This window comes from Pinus tabuliformis, chromosome J, assembly GCF_031772625.1.
Source record: "Pinus tabuliformis cultivar Carrire ecotype Pingquan chromosome J, CPIR1, whole genome shotgun sequence".
Lineage (NCBI taxonomy): Eukaryota > Viridiplantae > Streptophyta > Pinopsida > Pinales > Pinaceae > Pinus > Pinus tabuliformis.
Window position 1 is genome coordinate 1,076,457,706 of NC_142295.1, and position 24,914 is coordinate 1,076,482,619.

The following is a 24,914-nucleotide window of genomic DNA, read 5'->3' on the forward strand; positions in this document are numbered from 1 at the left end:
AGGAGGAAGGGTTTTGATTGTAGTCTTGTTCCCTTACCTTAACTGGGGGGTTAATCCTCAACCCTAGTCCCGTGGGATCTCCCCTACTGGCTTGCAGCTTTAGGATGGGCACTACTTGGGAAACCCCGATTTTGGTAGCGCGGTCCCGTTTTCCCGTTCCACATTTTTCACTCCCCTCCACACATTACATGCCCTATTTCATCATCTTCCCTCTTTGGGTCCACATGACCACTGGGTCCACAAGGCTCTAGTACTCCCCCTCCCCTTGTCCACATGTCTAGGTCGGGCCTGGAACGATGCCCCAGAGGTTGATGCAGCTAAAAAAAAGATAAAAGCATATCATGGCCACATACAAAAGGAAATAATACCACAAAATGCAAAAGATGGTCGAGACAATAAAATTTAGCGTGTGGGAAAAAGCCAAACATGAGCTCTACCCCTTATCATTATGGTCGTCACCCTGGTTCCTAAGGACCCTACGAGTGCCCCTTGCATCATTAAGAAACCCATGTATGTCCCAACCTTTGGTGGGCAATGAATTGCCCCACCTCAAGGGGGTAATCACTGTTATATCATACACATCAATAAAAGGCAAAAAGGCATATAAATAAGGGTGGAAAAACAAAGGTCAAAGTAACTCATGTAGCACGATTGCTCCCTCCTACATTCATACACCCAAATATGTGGACATCCCTCACCATTACCACCCTTGAGCCCATGGCATTTGGCCTTGAGACCCTTGTGCCCCCATCCACCTCATCATTATCCACATGAAACAGAAACCTACCAATTGAAGGATGTACCTTGGACATGTCCTTCCCTTTAGGGGCTAGGTGTTGAATTTCCACGATCTTGGGTCCCAAGTTAGAATCTTAAAATCTATGATGCTACCAAACCAAGAATCTCAACAAGAACTACTTTGCACAGTGGAAAATATAAAGCAGTAAATCACATATGCACAAGATACCCAATTTTTAACAAATATTGTACAATAATGTACAACCCAATCTTCGTTATGTTAAACCAAATCTGAATAATACAACAGTCTATGGTATACAAGATACAATGACAAACGTCGTTGCAGCTTCTATGTCGTATCTTATCATGTCGGTCCTTTGCTCTCGTACTGCTCACTAGTTGCCCCTTAGTCCTTCAAAGGACAACACATTGAGACTCCAAGAGGGCTGCCACCTAACACTGTTGCAAGTCACTTCTGTAGCATGTACACGAGCTGATCCAATCTGCTCTCTAGGTAGGCCTAATTCTCGAGCTCCAAACTGCCAGGCTAGCAGTCACCTTTGAGCCTCTCTTGTGAATAGGCTTCCAGGATCACCCCTCGCCTTATCATTAGTCCATCCATTTCGTGATCCTTCTCATAACGAGTCTCCTCCCATCGGTGAAAGTCCATAAAGTGTAGGGAACTTTAGCCGAGGTGACAGTGGGCTATCGCTCCATTGTTGCCCTTAGCCTAGTAGTAACCCTTCAAGGATCCCCTTTTAGGACCCCTGCTAGTTTGAGAGGTAACAGTCCCAAGCTACAAGAGCTGAGTTCCCTTCTCCAAGTGCCCAATGCTCCTCCTCCTAGATAGGTAGCTCCTCTAATCAAGCAACCGACTCCCCAAATGTGTGCACCCATGGGCTAGTCAACAATTAAGTAAGATAACAACCTCCTAAGTAATGGAGCCATGCTAGCACTCTAAGAAAGTCCAACATCCCCCAAATCAAGCCATCTATATGTTGATGAAGCATCAAAAAGGAGTTACGCAACATAGTGCTCTCCTAGCAAAATCAAAACACTTACAGAGTAACCCCAAAAGCTAACATAACCTTGACCCAATGAACAAAAAGGAGTATAAGCTCCATATAGGTGAAAAATTAGATCATTAGAGCACTCATGTAGAGAAAAGAAGTGGTGTGCAATGGTTTAGAGGAGCATTTGGAGGTGTTCCCTAGCCTTCAAAGTTGAATCTTGGCCTCTTGGAAAGCTTGTGAGAAAAAGAAGGGGCTTTTTGCAGGAGCACCCTAATTAGAGTTTGACCTAGGTTCGATACACATAAATAGCAGAATGTGCATATAAAAAGTGAAAAGCTAATGGGCCAAAGGAGCATGAAGAAGTTCCAAGGGCTTACTTAAATGTCTAACTAGAGAAAGGACGTTATGGGAAATTTCTGTGAGGTTCACAGTCTTATCTTATCTTTTCATGGATGAATTTGATCATTGAAGTAACCTTTGAAGAAGGGAAATTCTACTCCAAGAAGAAGAAATAATGTTGAAGTGAAACCCTCCTTGTCGCTTCTTGTTATTTTTTTTCAATAATTGATTATTTATAGTCATTTATGTATGTTGAGAGATTATCCCTATCTTTTATTGTTCACGGTTGCACATTAGTTGATTTGTAATTTTTGAAGAGGCGCACTTTTGGAAGGGTCCTCCCCCTTTAATTTCTATGAAGTCCATGCGATTGATTAGAACATATTAATAACATACTAATTATGACTCCTTCCATATTGTTTGAACCCTCTTGACTTTGATCTTGACTCCATCCCCCAGCTGAGTTGACAGTTGTCCATTATTTCACCATTTATTTCAAAGAATATCTTAAGCAATCCTTCCTAGGGTTTCCCCCCTTGTGCCAAAAGAAAAGATTAGCCTAGAGCAAGAGAAAGCATTATTGTGGTGACATTGGGCTCCTAAATCCCCTTTGGACCACACTTGGTTACAAGACTTTATAAAGATTTGAAATGTAGGTTTGGGAGGTAACATGTATGATGCATTTTCAAGAAAAAAAACTACTACTAGTCAAAAAGGAGATGCCCTCAAATAATGAGAAAGGACTTATAAAAATTTGAAAAACAATAGAAGATTTGAGGCATAGCTTGTTTACACATGCTATAAAATAACTCCATACTTTTAGAAGGCATCTACTTGCTTTGTCCTATCCCAAAATGATTATTACCATGAATAATGTAATTATGTACATGATAAGAGTGGTGATATAATGAGAGCATTAACAAGTCATGTAGCAATTATGAGGGGATGAGCATACATATGTGCATTATGTGCATACGGCACTTGTGTCTTTTATGTTTGGTGTTATTGATATTCATAGTGCCAAAGGGTATGTTGCCTCATATGTATAAAGAGCCCCCCTAAAAAATTGAAATGTATCATCATGACCAACTCCTATGCATATGAATATCATGTTAAAGTACATTTCTTAGCAATATTTTATGTTCATGTATATGAGAGATTTATGAACGTCATTGGCACTCTATTTGTGCCCATCTCTCCAGGCCATCTTCCCCCTTTCACTGCTCCCTACATATGCTAGGGAACCTTCTTTCATCTGAGTGGGACCTAAATCAAGCAATCAAACAGGATATTTATAGACAATATATCCAAATTACCTAGATCACACCCTTACAGCTTTTTGGCCCAAAGATGACCTTCGATTTTCACCACTTTCTACAATTGAGATATGGTGTCATTGTCTGACCTCCAGTCACATGCACAAACTAAATGCCATTCCTTAGAATCCCCCTTGGTTAATTTCACGTGAGTTCCACAAACTCTAATTTGAGACAAATCACCACATCCTCTAATCGAACAATGTTTTCTTGTTATGCCACTTACAGGAGCCATAAATGGAGGAGGAACTCATTTTCCAATGCCCCATCTACTATGATATCAAAGGAAGATACCACTACTGAGAGGGCAGCCAAATCACCCACAGGAAGGATATATACGCACAGATCAAAGACTGAAATTAATCCAACAGAGGAGAAGTGAATTATTAGGCACAATACAGTGGTTTTATAACAGTTTGGAAGAGGGTGAAGTTCTCACTTTCTATAGGCCGAGTTCAGTTCACTATCAGGCTGAATTTTGTGTTTCCAGTGGAGCAGAAAGAGTCCTCATCAGAGCATAGTACTGCTGTATTATTTCTGCTGCAGCAGACTCACCTGTAATTGAAGGGTGAAGTTGTTTATTGAGGGAGCTGAATCTGATTTTAATTTCCAGGCAGAAATTAATGGCATTTTTCTTTCATCAGCTGTGGCGAATTTCCAGGTGTTGCCCTCCCCTTTGCCTTGTAAAAATTGAAGAACAGTCCCAATAATGAATTCAGATTTTGCCTCATATTCTGGGCTGGAGTTATTTCCTTAGTTTACTCTTGAAATGTTTTGACTAATTTTCTGAACTATTTGTTGAGGGTATTCTCCGGATTTTTGCATGCCAAATGTTTAAACATTTTTGGAAACATTGCTTGAAGTTGTTTGGAATAACAGAGTCATTATTCTGAATTTTCACTTAGTAAGCACACAAATTGTTTGTTAAAACAACTATATGAACCAGTCCATATAAACTCAGAGATTTCTGTGGGATTTTCCAAGAAAGGAACATTACACTGCAGCCAAAATCTGCAGTCAAACTTGCCCCTCTGTATGTGGTCAAATTCAGTCAAGGTCTCGGTCAAATAGCAGATTCTTGGTCAGAGCAAGTCAAATTAGGTCAAATGGAAGCTTCTTAATCTCAGTCAAATTTCAGATCTCCTCTTGACTTCGCAAGCGTGAATCAGAAAATAGAATAATGTGTGTTTTTGAATTGGTCCAAATAAGGAGGTCAACTTGTGTTTTTATATTTGTCAAATGGGTGACTTTTTGACCAAAAGTCACACCCCTTCATGGTGGGGCCGACTTGACCATTTGGGGCCTACATGAAGCCCAAAAATACATAATTTTAATTTTTTCATTTCCATAATTTTCTTTGGCCGACTTGGGAGGCCTTTTGGCATGTGGGAATACCTCCCGATGCTACACAAAAATCAACACTATAAGAACTATTCTTTCTCTTGTTGCATCTTATCAATGGGAACTACACCAAATGGATGTCAAGAGTGCTTTTTTGAATGGTGATCTTCATGAAGACATTTATATGCAACAACCACCTGGTTTTATCACTGCTGACACTTCAAGTTTGGTATGCAAATTAAACAAGTCTTTATATGGTCTTAAGCAAGCACCTAGGGCTTGGTATGAAAAAATTGATACTTATTTCTTGAAGAATGGTTTCAAATGGTGTAGATCTGATCTGAATCTGTATGTAAAGCACTTTGATGATGAAATCCTCATTATTGTATTATATGTGGATGATCTTATTATCACTGGCAGCCAGCCTGCATCATTACAGGAACTGAATAATCAACTTCAGAATGAATTCGAAATGACGGATTTAGGCATCTTGCACTATTTTCTGGGTCTTGAAATTTGGCATATGTCTGAAGTTATATTTCTTTCGCAGCCTCAATTTGTGACAGATTTACTTGCTCGGTTCAGTATGAGTGATTGCAAGCCTTCACCAACACCATATCACTCAGATGTAAAATTTTCACTGTTGATTGCATTACTCGTGTTGATGCTACTCTTTATCGTCAGCTACTCGGAAGCTTGATTTATTTGACACACAACAAGTTTGATCTGTCTTTTGCCGTCAGTATGGTCTCAAGATTTATGCACAAGACTCATGAAAGTCATTGGCAGGAAGCAAAGAGAATTCTCAAATATTTACAAGGGACAGTGAATTATGGTGTTTTCTACTCAAGCAGAGATACAGTTTCTCTTCTTGGTTATACAGATTCTGATTGGGCAGGTGATAGTTCAGATAGACAGTCTACTGCACGATACATCTTTCAGCTTGGTTCAGGTCTGATTTCATGGTCCAGTAAGAAGTGGAGAACTATTTCTCTCTCTTCTTGTGAAGTGTGAAAATTCCTTAAACCTGGAATCCCTACTGCAGCAACTGATGATATTTCTCCTACTTGTTAGATTTACATGAACAAGTTATTTGCAGTTTCCTATGGCAAACATTGAAATACATACACTACAGTCTAAACCATTTAAATATGTTGAAACAAGAAACTGAACAAGAAAAAGATACAACACAAATGACATAGTTGTTTTTGGACAAACGTCCCCGGAAAAACCCAATGCGGGAAAACCGGTGCAGCAGATCTGAGGGTTTTTATTATTAAGCAGAAGTTATTTCTGAATACAACCTCTGGATGCCTTGTTGGCAATCCAGTACAAAGAATATCACTCGGCAGAAGAAATTAGTGAGATTACCTCACTCTACACTACAAGTCCCGGCTGATCCGACAGTTGAACCAACGAGTCCCTGGCTACCTCTGCGCTGCCCCTACACAGTCACTGCGTGGGCCTGCGTCACCTCTTTGCTGGATCAATTTGCTCTCAGGAGCTGACTCCATCCCTCCCCGGCTCAGAACGTCAATCCCCCAGAAAATCTCGAACTTTTGTGTGAAGGTTCTGTGCTACTCTGCGTGAGCCCTTCCTGGCTCTGCATCACCCTCTCTGGGCACTGCGTTGCCTCCTCTATGTGTCTCTCTGCCTCTCTGCTGAGTATTCTTGGCTCCGAAGAAGATACTCCAGCCAAAACTCTCTCTGCCCCTCTCTGCGTGATCACTACGAAATCACTGCACTGCTCTAGCTTCAGCAATTCGATCTAACTGATCAACTCTTTGTGTGTTTTCCAAATGACCCTCAAGCCTCCTTAAATAATCTTCTCGTTGACATTCAACAGCCCATATTAGAAGCTAATCAATGGCTAAGATCATTATGCTTGATCCTCATCTTCTTCTAGAAGTTACATCCACGATTAGATTAATACCCATTAATTATTTTAATTTCTTAAGTTTAGACTTAGGGACCCATTAAAAATAATTAAGTATTTTAATAAAATTGTCTCCGGGTAGAATTTCCTAAAATGCTTTCTAGGTTCTTTGGAATACATATGCCTAAGCCTCCCTGCAAAATTTGAGACTTAGAACACATCTGATGCTACCAAAAATCAACATGAAGAAGAATACAGGGCAGCTAAGGAAGCATTTAAAGAAGCAGTTTGGTTGTGGAATGTTCTTACCGAGCTTGGCTTGGTTCATGAATTAGCTATCGAGTCAAGATGTGACAATCAAAGTGCCATTCAACTTGCATATAATCCAGTGTATCACTCCAAAACCAAACACATTGACTTGGATACTCACTATCTTCGAGATCTTGTTGTGAATAGTGTTATTTATTTGAGGTATTGTCCCACTGAACAACAAACTGATATCTACACTAAATCGATGACAGAGGTGAAGTTTGTATGACTTCGACAGTTTTTGGGAACACAAGATATTGTCATCAAGGGAGAGTGTTGATGTAATCACATCTTCCTGCATAAATTTTCCATCTCCCTAGTCATTATTAAGGGGGAGCATTGGAATATGTCAGTTTTGAAGGTAATAACGTCTAGATTATGTCGAAAGAAACTCTAATTTTATGTAAATGAGGTACATCCCACATTCATCATGTAGTAAATTACACTTGTAATAGTTTATTATATAAAAAAATGAAATTACATTATCCCATATGTATTATGGGAATGTAATTTCTCAATACCTCTTGGTATATAATATAGGTTAGGGAGTCTCATAAAATACACAAGAAGACATATGATAGTCTTATCATTGTAAAGTGGTGAAGCATTTGTGGTGGTGCTCTTGTAAGATTGGAGATTTCTAAAGATAGTAAAGACATTATTACCTTCCCGTGGATGTTTCTCCAATTGGGTTTTTACCGCGTAAATACAGTGTGTCCTCTCCTTTTTCGTCTCCTTTCTTTTGAATAAATGTTGTTATTACGCTTATAGGAGGTTAGATTAGTGTTGAGATTTGTAGCTTGGGAGGTACTCCAAGCCCTAGGGTTCGGGGTTTGGAGGAATGGGCACCACAAAAGTGGTTGTGGGCTTAGAACCCAAGGTGTGGGCTTTGCACCCAAGCTTGTGGGTATGAAACTACAAGGAGATTTGATGACCTAACCCGTGGGGATTGTAGAGGACCCTAAAAGGAGCTAGGGGATGCAAAGAACACCAAGAAACGGTTAGTAATTTGTGACATATGAATTTATTTGTGTGTTGGTTGGGTTTGCACAAGAAGAAGTCAAGTCGGCTAGGGTAGAAATGTGCCCCAAGGACAATTCTTTGGCACCCAAAGGAAGCATATAAATATGAGGTTCAGTGAGGCTAGAAGAAGCATCCAAGTGCAACACAAAAGCAACTTGAATAGGGAGCAATATCTTTGTTTTGACCGCAAGACCTTGGAGCTCAGCGAATGAGAGGGATGGATCTGTTTTAGGGCTCATCTCTCATGACAGAGTAAGCCGAGTTGGGTAGGAGACTAGGTCGTGGAGAAGGGAGTTGTTTTGTCCATGGTTTGAGGTGGTTTTCCTTGTATAAATAGACTGAAAAGCACAGTTACCTAACGAGAGAGGGTCGAGCCCCTGTAGGACTTTTTGGGAGGGACGAAATAGCCTAAATAGGTGGTTGTAGCAATCTTCTAAGGCAGCCAGTTGCAGAAGCTTGTAGAGGGAAGGAGGTCGCAGATTTTTGAAGAAGATTTGACCAAAGATGGAGGGCTGACGTGGGCTATAGGTTTGCCCTAACCAGTGATCGGACTTCAAGAGGTATGCACAACAGTTTGCAAGGTAGTTTATTCCTCTTTTGTTGCTAGGTGTTGGGTCCAATTTTGGATCAGTTTGGATGGTTTATGGTGGGCATCTTAAGGTTGTTGGAGGCCAGCAAGGAGGTGCTCAAGGGAGCCCTAAGTGCAATGCAAGGAAAGACACTTAGATTGCTAGGAGAGGCAGGTTGTTTGAGTAAGCTCAGGACTAATCCATGAAGGATAAAGGAAGGAGGTCAAGTGAGTAGATTACATCAGCCCATGTTCATTGAAGAGAAGTACATCTTGCAATGATAGGTGGCAACCCTCCGGCCCGAAGTTTGTCTTCATTGGAGCAACGCAGGAAGACATTAGAGGGAAGAAGTCCCAAAGGAGTTGAGGAGCAGCAGTGGGCAGTTGAGAGTTGTGAACAACTCAACACGAGTCTCTATGTTTTGATACATTGATGGACTATCAATCAACTAGAGAGCAGTTGGGAAGGCGTGTTTAGTGACCTAAAGGAGAGGGACCATTGATAGAGGCAGGAGCTATGGATTCGGAGCAAAAGGACCAGCAGTTGTGTTTAGGGTACTTCAAGAGGAGTTGTGAATATCGACTACATTAGCTAGACCATCATTGTATCTTGTTCTTGTATTCTTGTATTAGTGGATGTATGAGGGCCATTATCCCTGGTACGAGAGCCCTAGACTGTTGTATTAAAGTTGTTAATATAACGAAGTTGGGTTATTGAAAATTGTAAAAAGTTGTCTATATTGTGCACCAGTGGATTTACTGTTGTATTTTGTTCCGCTGTGCAAAGTAGTTTGTTGTGATACTTGGATTGGTAGAGTCAGTAGTTGTAAGATTCTAACCTAGACTCCAATATCGTGGAAAAACAACAATTAGTAAAGATCTGATTTGTTTATATTGTTATATGTTTCTGCGTGTTTTCAATATTCTAATTGGAACTTCACATTCTCATATACAACCATCTAGTAAAGGGTTGAGAGTAGAACATCATAAAATCAATCAATATATCATCAAAACCTTTGGCACATCACCATGCAAGTCATCAACAATCCACGAAACCAAGTGAATTCCCAAACCCTCCAAAGATCTTGTGATGAAAATCACAAATGCAATGAAGAAATTCACAAGTACAACTGATGCAAAATGAGGGGTAACAATCCACTCAGTGATCCTTGGTGGCTAGCTTCAGCTCTAGTGGGTCCTGACATCCTCTCTTATCTTCCACATTGATGCTCATCAATTTCTAGCTAGTGTTATTCGAACTGAATTGGACTGAACTAATCAGTCTGACTAGTTTCAGGAAAAAAAAGAGTTTGAACCATGGTCGCGGAATGGAAAAGGCCAATTCAGTACCGAATTAGCCTTTTTATACTGAACCTTCAAGTTCCATACAGTGCAACTCGAGACCCAAAAGACGTCAATTTCTTTTAAATTAATATTTCTTGTGGGTTGGCCACCTCCAAAACAATCCTAGGCCCCCCTAAAACCTATTTAATGGCACCCTCCTCCCCTCCCCTCTATTTCACTCACACTATTCATTTGAGCTTCTTGAAATTCTTGAGCTAAGTTTCCCAAGTGGGTCTGGACTCAAAATCCCACTACACAGTCTACTGATTCTAAGGCTAAGGATGAGAAGGATGGTGATTCTGATGATATCCATTAGTACTAGTAGTATTATAGTCCAATACTATGCTTATTTTTGGACTATAGAGTCTAAAGGCCATTTAAAGCATGTTTCTTGATGTATTTTGATTGAGAGATGTATTGCACTAAGTGCTATTTTCATTATATGCACTCTTACTTGCTATATGAATGAGAACTTTTGCATATTTGTGTATAAATGGCTTGGATTCATATGGATACACATGAATATATTTTTTTTCTTTAAAAAATATATATTTTATGTACTTTTTGGTCTGGTTTTTTCCAGTTCCAATGTAGTTCATATTGTTGAAATTTCTAAGTCTGACACGTCAGAAATCCCTACTGTATTATCTGGTTTATTTTCTCCTACTTGTTCTTTTCATTAACAAGTTATTTATAATATAAATACCGAAAATAAACACAAATATAGCCTTAACATATATACAGATCAACAGCTGAAATAACTGAGACAATCGCACAAGGGACACTGTTATTTTTGGACAATCGTCCCTGAAAAAACCCAATGTGGGAAAACCATAGCAGCAGATATGAGGGTTTTATTATTATGCAATTTCTGAATACAACTAAGGTACTAGAAATGGCTCACCCAACAGAGAATGCCCTCAGCAAAAGTACCTCTCCTCGGAGACAAATATTCCGGCTGATCACTCATAGGATGATCGATCCCACAGCAACTACGACAGCTCCTTAGCTAGACAGCAAAAGCTGCTCCAAGCTTCTCTACTGCTCTGCGTCACTCTGCAGGGACTATGTCACCCTTCCCAGCTCACTAACAGTCAGTCTGCCCCACGAAATCACCCAGGGTTGCCTCTTGACCCTACGTCAGCTCTGCTAGTCTCTGCGCAGCTACTGATGCCTCTGCGTCAGCCCTCTGGCCCTTTGTATCACCCCCGCTGGCCTTCCTCAGCCTCTGCGTAGCTCCCATCTGCCTCTGCGTCAGCCTTCCCAAGCTCTGCGTTGTTTCTCTAGCACTATCTCTGCCTCTCTGCTATGTATTCTCGGCCTCGTGCCGAACTACCTCTCGCTGCAACAGATCACTGGTTTGATTCTCTCAGCAAACCCTGCTCCAGAAAATCGTACTGATTGATCAATATGGTGTATCTCCAAGTGACCCTCAAGCCTCCTCTTATATTTTTCCTGTTGAGTCTTCAACGGCCGAGATTAAGTCCATAATCAACGGCCAAGGTTAGATTTGGCTTGATCCATGTCATTTAGAACATTCTCACCCAGTTTTATATTAATACCCATTAATATTTTAATTTTCCTAAGTTTAGACTTAGGAACCCCATTAAAAATATTAATTATTTTAATATCTCTCGACTGAGTGGAATTTACCCAAACGATTTCTTGGTCTTGGAGATCTTATGTGCCTTAACCTCTCCACCAATTTTCATGGCTAGAGCACATCCGATGCTACCACAAATCAACACTCCCTCTTAGCGAGGAATGTGCTCTAGTAATGCTTCACCATGGAAACATCACACTGATCCTTCTCACCGGTACCTGTGTTGATGCTTGGCCTGCTGCCTGACATCATCTGCACTGTTGCTTCCTATACTGTTGCCCATGACACTACCACTGCCACATCTGTACTACAGCTCCCTCTCAATATGATGCCCATGCTTCCACTAGCACTGTCACTGCTAACTGCTGCACTGCAACTCAGTTACTGAGAAGTAAGTAACTGACTTCTCCCACCTACTAACATCCCAGTCAATCTGGAAGCCTCGTGAAACTGAAGCTGCCTCTGCTGCCATCTTGTGCTCCCTCTGCTGCTACTGCGTTGCTGCATACACCTCTGTGTCTCTCGCACTGCTGCAACCTCCACTGCGTTGCCTTAGATTTCTGCACCCAAGCACTCCTTTGTTGCTCCACTACACTTTGCTCCACTCAATCCCTGTCATCCTACTACTAACGTGAAAGGCTCCCGTAGGCGGATATGATCCAAGAGTTTGGGCACCTCAAGGATCCTGCCCCTAGTATGTAGTCCTCCTGATTACAACTCGATGTCTCCCCACCTCTTCTCTAGAGGTGCATGAGCATTCATGGCACAGTCATCATTAGTCTCGACCTCTTTCTCCGCCTTAGCTGGAGCTGCCTTAGAATCGGAAGCCTCTCCTTTGTTTTTCTTCCTAGGACACTGGGATGCATAATGTCCCAACTCCCCACAATGGAAGCACTTCACCTTGGAGATGTCCTTCTTCTTCCTCTTCCCCTGTTGTCCCGTAGATGCTAGAGTTGCATCCTCCTCCTCCTCTTTCTTGATTCGACCTCCCTTGCCACTACTCCCCACCTTGGTCATTCGCCTGAACTCTTCTTGGAAAAGAGTTGCCCACATCTCCTCCCATCTTGGAAGAGCGGCCCTCCCAAAATACTTTGGACAAATGTCTCCCACTCCTCAGAGAATGCATTCAGGGAAGTCCTACCCATAAATTCTAGATCCGGTGTAGACCCCTCGGAAGTAAGCTGGTCGCGAATCTCCTGCAACCTGAAAATGAATGGATCTATCTGCTCTCCCTTCTGCATCTGATACGACCGCAGCTGATTTTCCAATAGCATCTTTCGCTGCATGGAAGTGCCCTGATACAAGGTCTTCAAGGTATCCCACATGTCCTTTGTTGTGTTCTTTTCAACAATATGTGGTATGACATGATCTTTGACCCCGTCTAGGATCATGCATTTTGCCCTCGCCATTGCATCCTCATACTTCTCATTCTCAACTGGGTCGACCGGGATAGCCATGTTTCTCGAGGTAAAGTCCTGGATACAATGTCGATCCAGGATTGCCAAGATCCTGGCCTTCCAGATGACAAAGTTGGAAGCCTCGTCCAACCTGTTCTGATCCCTTAGTTTGTTCACTGCCATTTTAGCTCCTCTTCTTGACTCCCTCTGAGTTTCGACTTCCCTCCTGGAAATCTCCCTCTAAGTCTTGATTTCCCTCCTAGAAATCCTCTTGCCAACTGTCGAACCGCTTCTCTCCAATCCTCCTTGTTGGCTTGATGGGGCTTGACCCAAGTTCGGAGTTATTTAGCCAAACAAATCCCTACACTACTGGCCCTTTCAGCATCAGCCCACGGAGCGCGGACTGAAGTCTCACCCGAAGCAGTATGGGGGGATGCTGGAACCAAGTTTCCGCACCCTTGAGATGTCTAAGGTGTCAATTTAGTCCAACTGTGCCTACCTTCGCGCAGGTCACTTCGCGCACTGTGCTAACCTGCAAGACCTTCGTGATTTGTTATAATCGCCTTCGCGCAGCCCTAACTAGGGGTTGAGGTGCTTTCGCGCTACTATGGCAGCGATTTACGCTATTTCCCCAAACTATATCGCGGATCTTACTTATCTTCTTAAAGATCTTAGTTAACTTCGCATAAACAGATACTTTATCTCACATTCACTTAATTATCACAGTCACATATGTTCGCGCATCATATAAACAGTAGAAATGCAATTCATACCCAATACATTCAATGCAGAAAACAAGAAATAAATACACAGGAATGATATAAAACTTCTCTTTATTAATGCTTCCAACTATTACAGACTCGACTCGCCCTGCGCACTCAGCTGCAGGGGTCCGCGCACTCAGCTGCGGACTACTAGGCCTCTGCGCACTCAAGTGTAGAGCTTTCTCCTACTCTACGACCCAAAGACTCGACTTTACCCTTAGATCTTCCGCTATGCTTCTATTCCATCCTTAGATTCTTAAATGTTTTTACTACTTAGAGCCTCGCTCTATTTATACAATCCCATGGTCCGCGGACCATGGGTAGATCTCCATAGCCGACATTACATCACAAAATTGAGGGCGGACAACCCTATGACTCTTTTACAAGCTATGCGTTCCGCGCCCACAAAATGCGGAGTCTTTACATCGGAGTTACAATTTGTGACCAAAATCTGAGCTTTAAGCCCCAAAACTTTCCTTGGGGGATCCCGCGCCCAACACTCCTTGCAACTGCAACTCGGATCTGGATATCTTGGCTAGAAATCCGTCAAGGTAGCGACTCCCTCTACCTTGGTTCTATCTCCTTAGGTATTGTTCTACACTGAAAGAAACAACACCCCACCATCTTCTCAATCACAATCTGCCCACAGCTCCCCAAGCCCCGACAACTGAAGAAATTGAGCCTTTCAGGCTCTGCGAAATCCCGGCAAAGGCAGAATCTGCTCCTCCTGGGCACAACGTCGATCCTGTCTGGATGAGAAAGATGATTGTTGGAATTTCTAATTCTATCTGTTAGAAACCCTTCATGTACTTTTCTGATTTATTTCTACCTACTTGTTCTAATTAATTAACAAGTTATTTACCATGTAAATACTGAAAATAAATACAAGTACATGCTCAACACATTATAGATCATCAACAAAAGGAAACATAACAAGCACACAAGTGACACCGTTGTTTTTGGACTAATGTCCCCAGAAAACCCAATGTGGGAAAACCGGTGCAGCTATCTGAGGATTTTAATTATTAAGCAGTTTCTGAATACAACCTGGGTGCCAAAACCGTCTCACCCAATAGAGAATAATCTCGGCAGTAGTACCTCTCAGTCGAAGACAGATGTTCCAGCTGAAACCCCAGCTCCAATCTGCCCCATGAAAACCACAGCGTCAGCCTCTAGTGACTGCGTTAGCCCTTTCTGGCCCAGCGTCACACTAGCTCTCCCTGCATCAGCCTCTGGAGGCATTGCATCAACCCTTAGAACCTATGTGTCACCGACGCTGGCTCTCTGAGGCACTGTGCAGCTCCTGGCTGCCTCTGCGTGAACCTCTGGCTGCCTCTGCGTCCCTCTCTCCCAGCTTCTGCGCTAATCCTCTTGGTACTATCTCTACCTCTCTGCTTCTATATTCACTATCCCTCAGCTGCAACTCTAATCACTCTTTTGACTTCCTCAGCAAACCCTGCCCCAGAAAATTGAAATCTTGATCAACTCGGTGTGTTCTCCAAGTGACCCTCAAGCCTCCTCTTATACTTTTCTCGTTGACAATTCAACGGCCAAGATTAAGTCCCTAATCAACGACTAAGATTAATTATGTCTTGATCCATGACTTTTGGACCCTTCTAACACAGTTTTATATTAATTCACATTAATATTTTATTTTCCCTAAGTTTAGACTTAGGAACTCCATTAAAAATATTAATTATTTTAATATCTCCCAAACTGTTTAGAATCTGCCCAAACCATTTCTGGGTATTGGAGATCTCATGTACTTTAGCCTCTCCACCAATTTTCGTGGCTAGAGAACATCCAATGCTACTCCAAATCAACAATGGTTGGGCACTGCGTAGGTCTGACCTGCCCCTCTCTGCATCTGCGCTGACCCTCTTTTTGGCTCGAAATGATGACGCAGGCCCTCTGCGTCCCTTCTTCTCTTTTGCTTCTGCTCTGGAACAACGTTGTCTCTCGGGACAGCTGCGACTAATGCAAATTCTTAAAATTTCTACTGGTGCCTTCAATCCTCCTGTGATCTGCAATGCTCTTATACCATGTTGAAATTTCTAAGTCTGACACATCAGAAATCCCTACTGCGTTATCTGGTTTATTTTCTCCTACTTGTTCTTTTCATTAACAAGTTATTTATAAATATAAATACCGAAAATAAACACAAATACAGCCTTAACACATATACAGATCAACAGTTGAAATAACTGAGACAATCACACAAGGGACACTGTTATTTTTGGACAATCGTCCCCGAAAAAACCCAATGTGGGAAAACCGATGCAACAGATATGAGGGTTTTATTATTATGCAGTTTCTGAATACAACTAGGGTGTCAGAAATGGCTCACCCAACAAAGAATGCCCACAGCAGAAGTACCTGTCCACAGAGACAGAGATTCCAGCTGATCAGTCAGAGGATGATCGATCCCACAGCAACTACGGCAGTTCCTTAGCTAGATAGCGAAAGATGCTCCAAGCTTCTCTACTGCTCCGTGTCACTCTGCAGGGACTATGTCACCCTTCCCAGCTCACTAGCACTCAGTCTGCCCCACGAAAATCACCCAGGGTTGCCTCTTGACCCTACACCAGCTCTGCTAGCCTCAGTACTGATGCCTCTGCCTCAGCATCTTGGCTCTCTGCATCAGCCCTCTGGCCCTCTGCATCACCCCCGCTGGCCTTCCTCAGCCTGTGCGTAGCTCCCAGTTGCCTCTGCGTCAGCCTTCCCAGGCTTTGCGTTGTTTCTCTAGCACTATCTCTGCCTCTCTGCTATTTATTCTCGGCCTCGTGCCGAACTACCCCTCGCTGCAACAGATCACTGGTTCGATTCTCTCAGCAAACCCTACTCCAGAAAATCAAACTGACTGATCAATATGGCGTATCTCCAACTGACCCTCAAGCCTCCTCTTATATTTTTCCTGTTGAGTCTTCAACGGCCGAGATTAAGTCCCTAATCAACGGCTAAGATTAGATTTGGTTTGATCCATGTTATTTAGAACATTCTCACGCAGTTTTATATTAATACCCATTAATATTTTAATTTTCCTGAGTTTAGACTTAAGAACTCCATTAAAAATATTAATTATTTTAATATCTCTCCAACCGAGTGGAATTTCCCCAAACGATTTTTGGGTCCTAGAGATCTTATGTGTCTTAGCCTCTCCACCAATTTTCATGGCTATAGCACATCCGATGCTACCACAAATCAACACATATTTTTTTGAGCCCTACCAGTTTGACGAATGGTCCAGTTCTAATAGCATTGTTTCTAGCATCTTTCTTATAGTTGCACCTTACTTCACAGCTTCTCTTAGCTTAACATTTAGCTTTTAGCTAGACACTTAAGTCTTTATTTTTTTCTTCTTTCACTATTGAGTAGGAGGTACTTCCACACTCCCACTTTCACCTACACTAGATGTGTACTCTTTTACTCCTATTTGCCCACTTTTCTGGTCATTTGTTGGATGATGATAAAATTATCGTGTTTTATCTTGTGTTTCCAAACCATGTAAATTGGCTGGAGAAATTACAGTCAGCACTGTTCTGCATATCATTAAACAAATTTTATCAATGACTTTCATTTTTATAGACAAGGGAAGCATTGAATCAATGTTTATTTAACAAGATCCACAATCATTCTTTTCAGTTGGCATCCACTAAATGTATGATTGCTTCAACTCCGAGGTTTTTAACAGAAGTAAGAACTTAACTAAGATCACTTGACAATTTTTGCCTCACCTTCATGAAGAAAATTTGTCAGTTAACCATATCATCCGTTGATTCTAAATCAACAATTCATTCTTTACCTCAAGAAGTCAAAGACAATGCCTGAACATTGGCATTTGGACTTCACATCTTGCATGACAGATATATTTATGTTGTTTGTGAAGCTCTAATGTGGCATGAAATAGGTAAGAATTCCACCTTCAGATAAACATTAATGTTAGTTATACATCTATAGTTCAGATTAGATTCCTTTGTGGCAGGGGTAAGGTTCGATATCAAAGATGTGCAGGCAAGGATTTTAGAGTGCTATTGAAATCCAAACATTGCCAACTTTCACAGGAGAAGGCATAAAGAGGGATAGTGATGGATAGCCTTATGTAAGAATCAAATAAAAATAATACATACAACAATACCCTTTCAGGTTTGCAGTCTTCATATGTTGATCAATATTATGGTAGCCGTCTTCCAGTAATTTTGTATCCATGAAAACAGTTTGGAAGTTCTGAAATCCTGATTTGGTTGACAACAAAATAAAGCAAGCAACTTAAACTCTGACAATATTCCTTTTAGGATATCATTAAAATGGCTAAGGAAGCCATATATAACATAGAAAGTTTGAACATCAATGGAACAATGTCAATAGTTATTAACACAGAATATGTTATGGCTATGTATACATCATGTGTTTGCAAAGTGAAGCCTGCATTTGAACAACAAACAGAAGGTACAAGACCCCTAGGCACCTACATCAATAGAGACAATTACAAACTGGAGTGGGACAGAACTATGTAAGTCTAAGTCTGGGAAAGAAGCTGGAAGTTAGAATCAGGCATGTATGTTCTTGATAAAGAATTCTTGGATTTGGCTTAAACAATGAATAGGATCTTCAACCAAAAAAACTTTCCTTCTCATGACATAGGTAGTCTGTCTTGTGTGAGAAAAATAAAAATCATTCACTCGTAGAAGATAGTTATACATCTGCAGAGATAAGATTTTAACATTTCCACCTGAACAAGCATAAACTCTAATCCAATCAATGATACATTCCACTGAACATCACACAGTTAATGCAAGATCATAAAAAAGGAATAAATAGCCTTACCAGGATCCAGAGGGAAGAATAGACCATAGGGTAATAAATATTCATTTAGCTCTATCCATCCAATGCCTGGCTCAACTACAACATCCATATCTTCAAGATGCAATGCTTTGACATTCTGCATTTTAGACCTCGGGAACAAGAAAAATCACTACTCTTGCCAACATATAATGAAAGTTACTCTGAGGAAGAAGCATGAAGTAATGAAACGTAGCAAAGAAATTATTTTGACTAGTGCATTGTAGTGTGCATGTCATCTTTAGAATACAACAGAAATTTAATAAAACCCTCAGAAATATATGCAACATACTCTACTAATAATTGAGTGTATAGTATATACAACAGGTACAAATAAATCGGAAAAAAATAAAACAACTAACACAAGACAAGACAAAGTAATTCAAATATGCTTGTGATAGGGTAATACAAACAAGCGCTCGTCCAACCTCTCCCATAACCGTCATGACCTCACATCATTTGTGTGACCTTCTGATCTAATTCTGTGTAAGGTATACAAAGCCACCATCCTTATTCAGCTATTAGTTGTTCTGGATTATAATTGACAAATAAGAGCGACAACCTATGACAAAATGTGCACTGCAAACTGACTTAATCTTAGTGTAAATCTTTTGCTTTGATTATTAGTACTGCTTTGTCTTATTCTATGTTCCAGCAAATTCTCAAACCCATCAGGAATTCATGAATACCACAATAAATCATCGGGATCATTTTAGCCACAGTTTTGATGTGAAGTCTTGTTTTGTCTTTTAATCTAATTGGTTTCTAGTGCTGTTGTATTTATTGGCATTGTAATAAAAGCACATGCAGTGAAAAATTATCGGTCGTATTATAAAGTTATATGGGGTCATCGTTATGACGTAATGACTAATTATCGGTTGTATTATAAAGTCATATGAGGTCATCGTTATGACGTAATGACTAATTGAAGATGTGGGGGTGATAAAGTTATATCAGCTCATTATTATTATTATTATTGAATTGCTGAAGATTGAACTAATTGTCTCCATGTACACACATAATCAAACATCAAAGCACCCAATTTTTCTGTCATCACAGGTGGAGACAACCTTGCTAGAGATGCACTTCACACTATTAGCTTTTGGTTTCTCTGAAAGTGTTCATGCCTAGCTAGGGGAGCACTTAATGTGATGTGGAGGACTTGAGGTACACTAGAAAATGTGTTGTATTTTGGTTGATTTACATTTGGAGAGCTTGGCAGGTGCAAGCTTACTTTGGGATCAGTCCTACAGAGGTGCACTTCTTCGTTTGATAGTTAGTATACAAGTGGCAGTTGAGATATTTTACATGGGAACACTTGTTGAGAAGGATGGACACTTAGGAGACATGAGGTAACCACCTTGGAGGAGGGAAATATGCACTTCAAGTTGGGCACGTAACCTTAGCAGCACTCAAGCCACCTTGCACATATGTTGTGGAGAAATGCTTAGTTGAGAAGCCATTGTTGGAGAATGCACCATCTTGCTTAGAGGAGTGTCTGACATGTGAACACTTGAGCTTGGATGATGCAACACCTTGGGATTGTACAAACCCTATTGTGTCATGACCCATGTGGCATTCATGCTTAGTGTAGCATCAACTTGGGGCTTGTTGTCGCCCGGATTGTACAGACACTGTGACAACCACTCAGGGCAAAGGCTGTCACTCTGATCCCCTGCCCACTCCATTCTAGCTATATCCTAACAGCAGGCTATGGGGGGTAGTCCCTATGGAATGAAATGAAGGAAAACAACTTGGGAACCAACTTGCATGGGAGACACAGATGAGTGGCCTAGCTACTTGGTAAAATCTTAGCAGGATTAATGATTAGATTAGATTTTTCAAATATGAGACCAATGCCTTATGGAGTCACAATTCTTGCTTAATATAAATTATTGCCAAGTAATTGGATGGACACCCGCTGCTTGAATGATCAACTAACTTGTATGATATGCAAATCCTAGAATTTGTGTGATGCAATGATCTTTATTATTTTTAAATACATGTCTGATCTAAATAGAACAACTCCCTTAACTATTTTGAGAAACAGTCCTCAGAGTAGGTTGTGAAATGGAAGCCAACGGGAGACAGGCAGCGCCTTGATTAACGATACCTACCCCTTTGTTCCACCCACCCAATGCCTCTGGCACTGCAGAGACTGTGGCTCTGACGACTACAAGGTCACTGTGTTAACCACTAAGAAGAGTTGAATCCCTCAAGCTAATTGGAAAAGGGGTGCCCTAAGAGTCTATCAACCTAGCCTATTCTAGGAGGTAAGTTCTTAAATGCAAGTTGTTGTCGCACAAAATGTCTAGGGAGCGCGACAACGTTCAGAGTAAGGGTTGTCACTCTTAATCCTTACTCACTCCGTTTAGACTCTCTCCTAGGCAAGTCAAGGGGGGTAGTCCCTAAGGTAAATGGATGAGGATAGCCTGTGAAACACAGGCTCTAGGAGATTTTAATGGTGGACAACTTGATGAATCTAAACAATTAAATCAGATTGATAGATTAAACGCCAACGTAAACAAGACATGACCACAAGATAAAAACAATTATAGACCAGTGCCTTCGATATTTGAATTAACCATCAATAAAACAAGTTATCCAGAACGATTTTCAATATGTGACGAAAAGTGACAATCATAAATAATCCATATAAATGTCGAACACCGCATCACACAAGATATTCTAGATTTAAAATGATTATCGTTAATGACCAAGATCTAGAACAGTCAATATGATTTATCGCGCCTTGACCATAGAAAAATCATGAAAATTGCATTTAATCACCAAATAACACCAAGGAACTTTAAATTAGAATTTTAATTATTCCTTAGGCAATTAGTTGAATGAAGAAATCAAAATCTTTTAATGTGACGGAAAAATGAATCAAAGTTAAAATGAATCAAAGGGTTAAAAATTTTAAGATTTTAATGGGCCATAGGCCACATTAAAATATTAAATGTAAAAGCGCAAATCCCCTTAGTTTATTTTATTCTCAATCACAAAATATTTTGAGATTTTCTTAATCTTTTAGAAATTTTTAATGTTTTAAAATTTTTCTAATTTTATATTTTTTAAATGTTTTTGCATTTTTTAAACTTTTTTAATGTTTTTTAAGACTTTTATATTTTTTAATCAAAATTAAAAAAAATAAAAATGAAATCAAAAGCAAACAAAATCGATTTTTTTCTTTTTTTTTTTTTTTTTTAAAATATATGAATCTAACTAAAAAAAATTGATTTTACGAAAACATATATCTAAAAACCCAACCAAAACATAACAAAAAGAATTTAAAAGGGGAACTAACTAAAACCTAAACCACTAATATACAAAAAAGAACCTAAGATTACCTAACCTAAACTAATGTACATGTATACAAATAAGAAAAAAAGGAAACGTATCTTTTTTCTTTGTTGTTTTGCAAGTAATGGAAGGGTTCAACGGTAGCTTAGACAGCGAAGGAGTATGGCAACGGATGGATGGCAAAGAGGAAGGAAAACGCAGGCTAGCATACAACGAGGATAGGCAGCGAGGGTTCTCGGGCTTGAAGGACAGCGTGAGGAGTGGGAGATGCGGGGTTATGGAAGGTTGCAGATAGGGCTGCGAAAATGGACGGAAGGGAAGGCTAGCCGCAGGGAGAAGGCAATCACGCGTGAAGGAAGAGATGGACAGTGGATTAGGGTGAGGGACTGCCGCAGGGTTTGAAGAGGAAAGTGATGAGGAGCGAGCAAGATGTTGGAGAAAAAGGAGAAGGAGAGGACGTGGGCTTTCTTCTCTCTTTTGCAGGCTTGAAAGGGAGCAAGTAGCAAATAACATTCAACGAACAGGCAGTGAGGGGGCAGCAAGGGAATGGATTTAATGAAGTCACTGCTTTAGTTTGCAGGTTAGAGGTGGACAACCAATGAAACGCAGAGGGAGGACGGAGCTTGAGCAGGGAGCCACAAGTATAGCAGACAGATTTATAGAGAATGTAGGCAGCAGCAAAAGACTGTGAGCTCTGTTAAAAAATAAAATCGAAATGCAAAGTAAATCCTAAGACCAGGCAACAAATCGATCTGCAAAATGGTGGCCCAGACCTTCTTTAAATCTCCAGAACCTCTAAAAAAAATTCCAACAATCTTAATTTAAAATTTTAAATCCTTTTGCTTCAGTTTTAACCCTGAAACCATTAAGAAATTTCCAGATCTAAATTTAAATTATTTAAAACTCTTGGACTGCAAGATCTGGATATGATCCCTGCAAAAATGATATGGACAAACCCCATAGATCCACATCTTACCCTCCAGGGCCTAGATCTGGACTCTATGCAAATTTCTTCCTCAGATTTGTAGCAACAAAACAACAATAAAACACCCAAACGATACATACAATGACAAAAAAAAAACGAAAACCCAGAAAACCCAAGTCAGAAAATTAAAATTAATTACAGATCTATATACATGAATGGCAGATCTATTGGATCTAGGGAGTGTGAGTCCAACTCCGCTCCCAGATCTGATAATCTGAGGCTCTCAACAGCGAGATCTAACTATTTAGCAAAGAAAAATTTAATTAATTTTTTTTTTGAATTTTAGAGGAGGTATTGAGCTCAAAACCCTTCATGCATCACTCATTAAAAAAAAAAATCTTATGATGAGCCCGGGATCAAATTTAAGCTGGGCTCTTCAGAAAACACGGATCGGGAGTTGGTTGGTTCAGCCGAGAACTTCCCCGAACACCCGATGATCTAATAATCAAGGATTTCCTGCAAAAACTCAATTTAACCATCAACATGGAGCGAGAAAACAATAATAAAATTCAAATAAATAGAGATACCTGCTATTATATTCTAAACTTAAATTATCATTCAAACCCCAACGACTGAGCAAGATACCTGTACTCAAATCACTTTTCAAAAAGCTATCATCAATGGCTAAAAAGAAATCTATGCATGAAAATGACACATCTTATAGTATTCCCATGAAGAGTAACACCAACAGAAATTAACCCCAAAGTCTTTTTTTATTGCTCATAAAAAATATTACAAAAGAGCTTTTCGCTTAGTACACGATCAAAAGATAGGATGACTCTCAACTGACAAATGACCTCCTATTTAAAGATAAATCTTCCAACGGCTAGTTCGAGTGATCCTTGTCAAAGTGATCTCGACCATTGATGAGGATCAAAATTTCTTTTAATCTCATCTGTCGAAATTTTAAATATTGAGGAAATTTCGAATTTTTCAATTAAATGCATTTTAATAAATTCAAAAATTAAAATTTTGCATTAATTTCCTCAAAATTTTGACTTTGACTTAACCCCAGGGACCCAAGGCATAAAATTTAGCAAAATAATCAATTAACCTTAGTCCCTGGACCTGTTAAGATTTAATTTTTTAAAGGACCCACGAATTTTGCCTCTGGAAAATTTAAATTTACCTAGGACCTAGGACCTATGAGGGGATAAATTATTTTTCTAACCCTCAAGACACTTTACATCATGATTTTTTACATTTTTTACATCTCAAGGGGGAAAACCCATTTGAAAAAGACCCTCACAGACTACCCATTTCTGCGACACAAATATAATCCAGCAGACCAATGTTACTTGGGAGCGGGAGCGAAAGCGGGAAGCGGGAGCGAAAACGGGAGCGGGAGCGACATTTTCAGAAGCTCCCGGTTTGGGAGCGAATCCCGAAGCGATTTTTTAATATATATATATATATATATATTTTTTAATTTTTGATACATATATGTCAACAAAAACATGTAGAATGATGAATTAGATATAAAAAAACATAGATTGATCATTGAACCATATCACATCAATCATCTAGAAGTTATAATCTTCATCAACCATGTCCACAAGTTAGTAACATACATATTACAACTGCAACATATTGAGTCTCGTGAATCATGATTCATCAAATTCAATCTTAAAGTTTCAACTTCAAGCTTTCAAAATTGAAAATTCAATATATAACATTTATCATCATTGATCACCAAAGTTGTACTTGTAAGCTAAGTTTAACCATTACAAGAAATAATATCTTAGATATTTCTAAGTTCTAACTTCTAATTGTTAACATGAAATGAAATGTTATAAAATGAAACATGAATAATGAAATGAAATGAAACAACTTTAGTCTTTCACGAAGCATCATATTCATAATTCACAATCATTACCAATGAGTTATAATTGCAAACTTCAAACTTTCATTGTCACAGTCATATATTGTTTACAAAAAATATCATTATGATATGAAAGAGTCAAGAGTCAAGAGTCAAGGACTCAAGACTCAACAGTTATGAAAACTAATAGAAACTAGAAAAGACAAGTAAACTGTAAATTTACATGTGGCCCTTGCCATGAGAGTCTCCTGTATAAGCAAGTCGTGGTGGTCTTCTAGGAGTCTCTCGCACAGACCGACGACCAGAACTAGAAGGCACATGCCCTCCACGT

General features: G+C 40.0%; 1 protein-coding gene across 1 annotated transcript in view; it reads right to left on the reverse strand.

The window, feature by feature from the left end:
- LOC149230682 (D-lactate dehydrogenase [cytochrome], mitochondrial-like) overlaps nucleotides 1-24,914 on the reverse strand; it is a 223,632-nt gene that overhangs the window by 80,531 nt on the left and 118,187 nt on the right. The window contains exon 6 of the mRNA XM_089381384.1: nucleotides 18,456-18,570. Within this exon, the coding sequence (XP_089237510.1) occupies nucleotides 18,456-18,570 (115 nt within the window). The remainder of the gene's footprint in view (nucleotides 1-18,455; nucleotides 18,571-24,914) is intronic.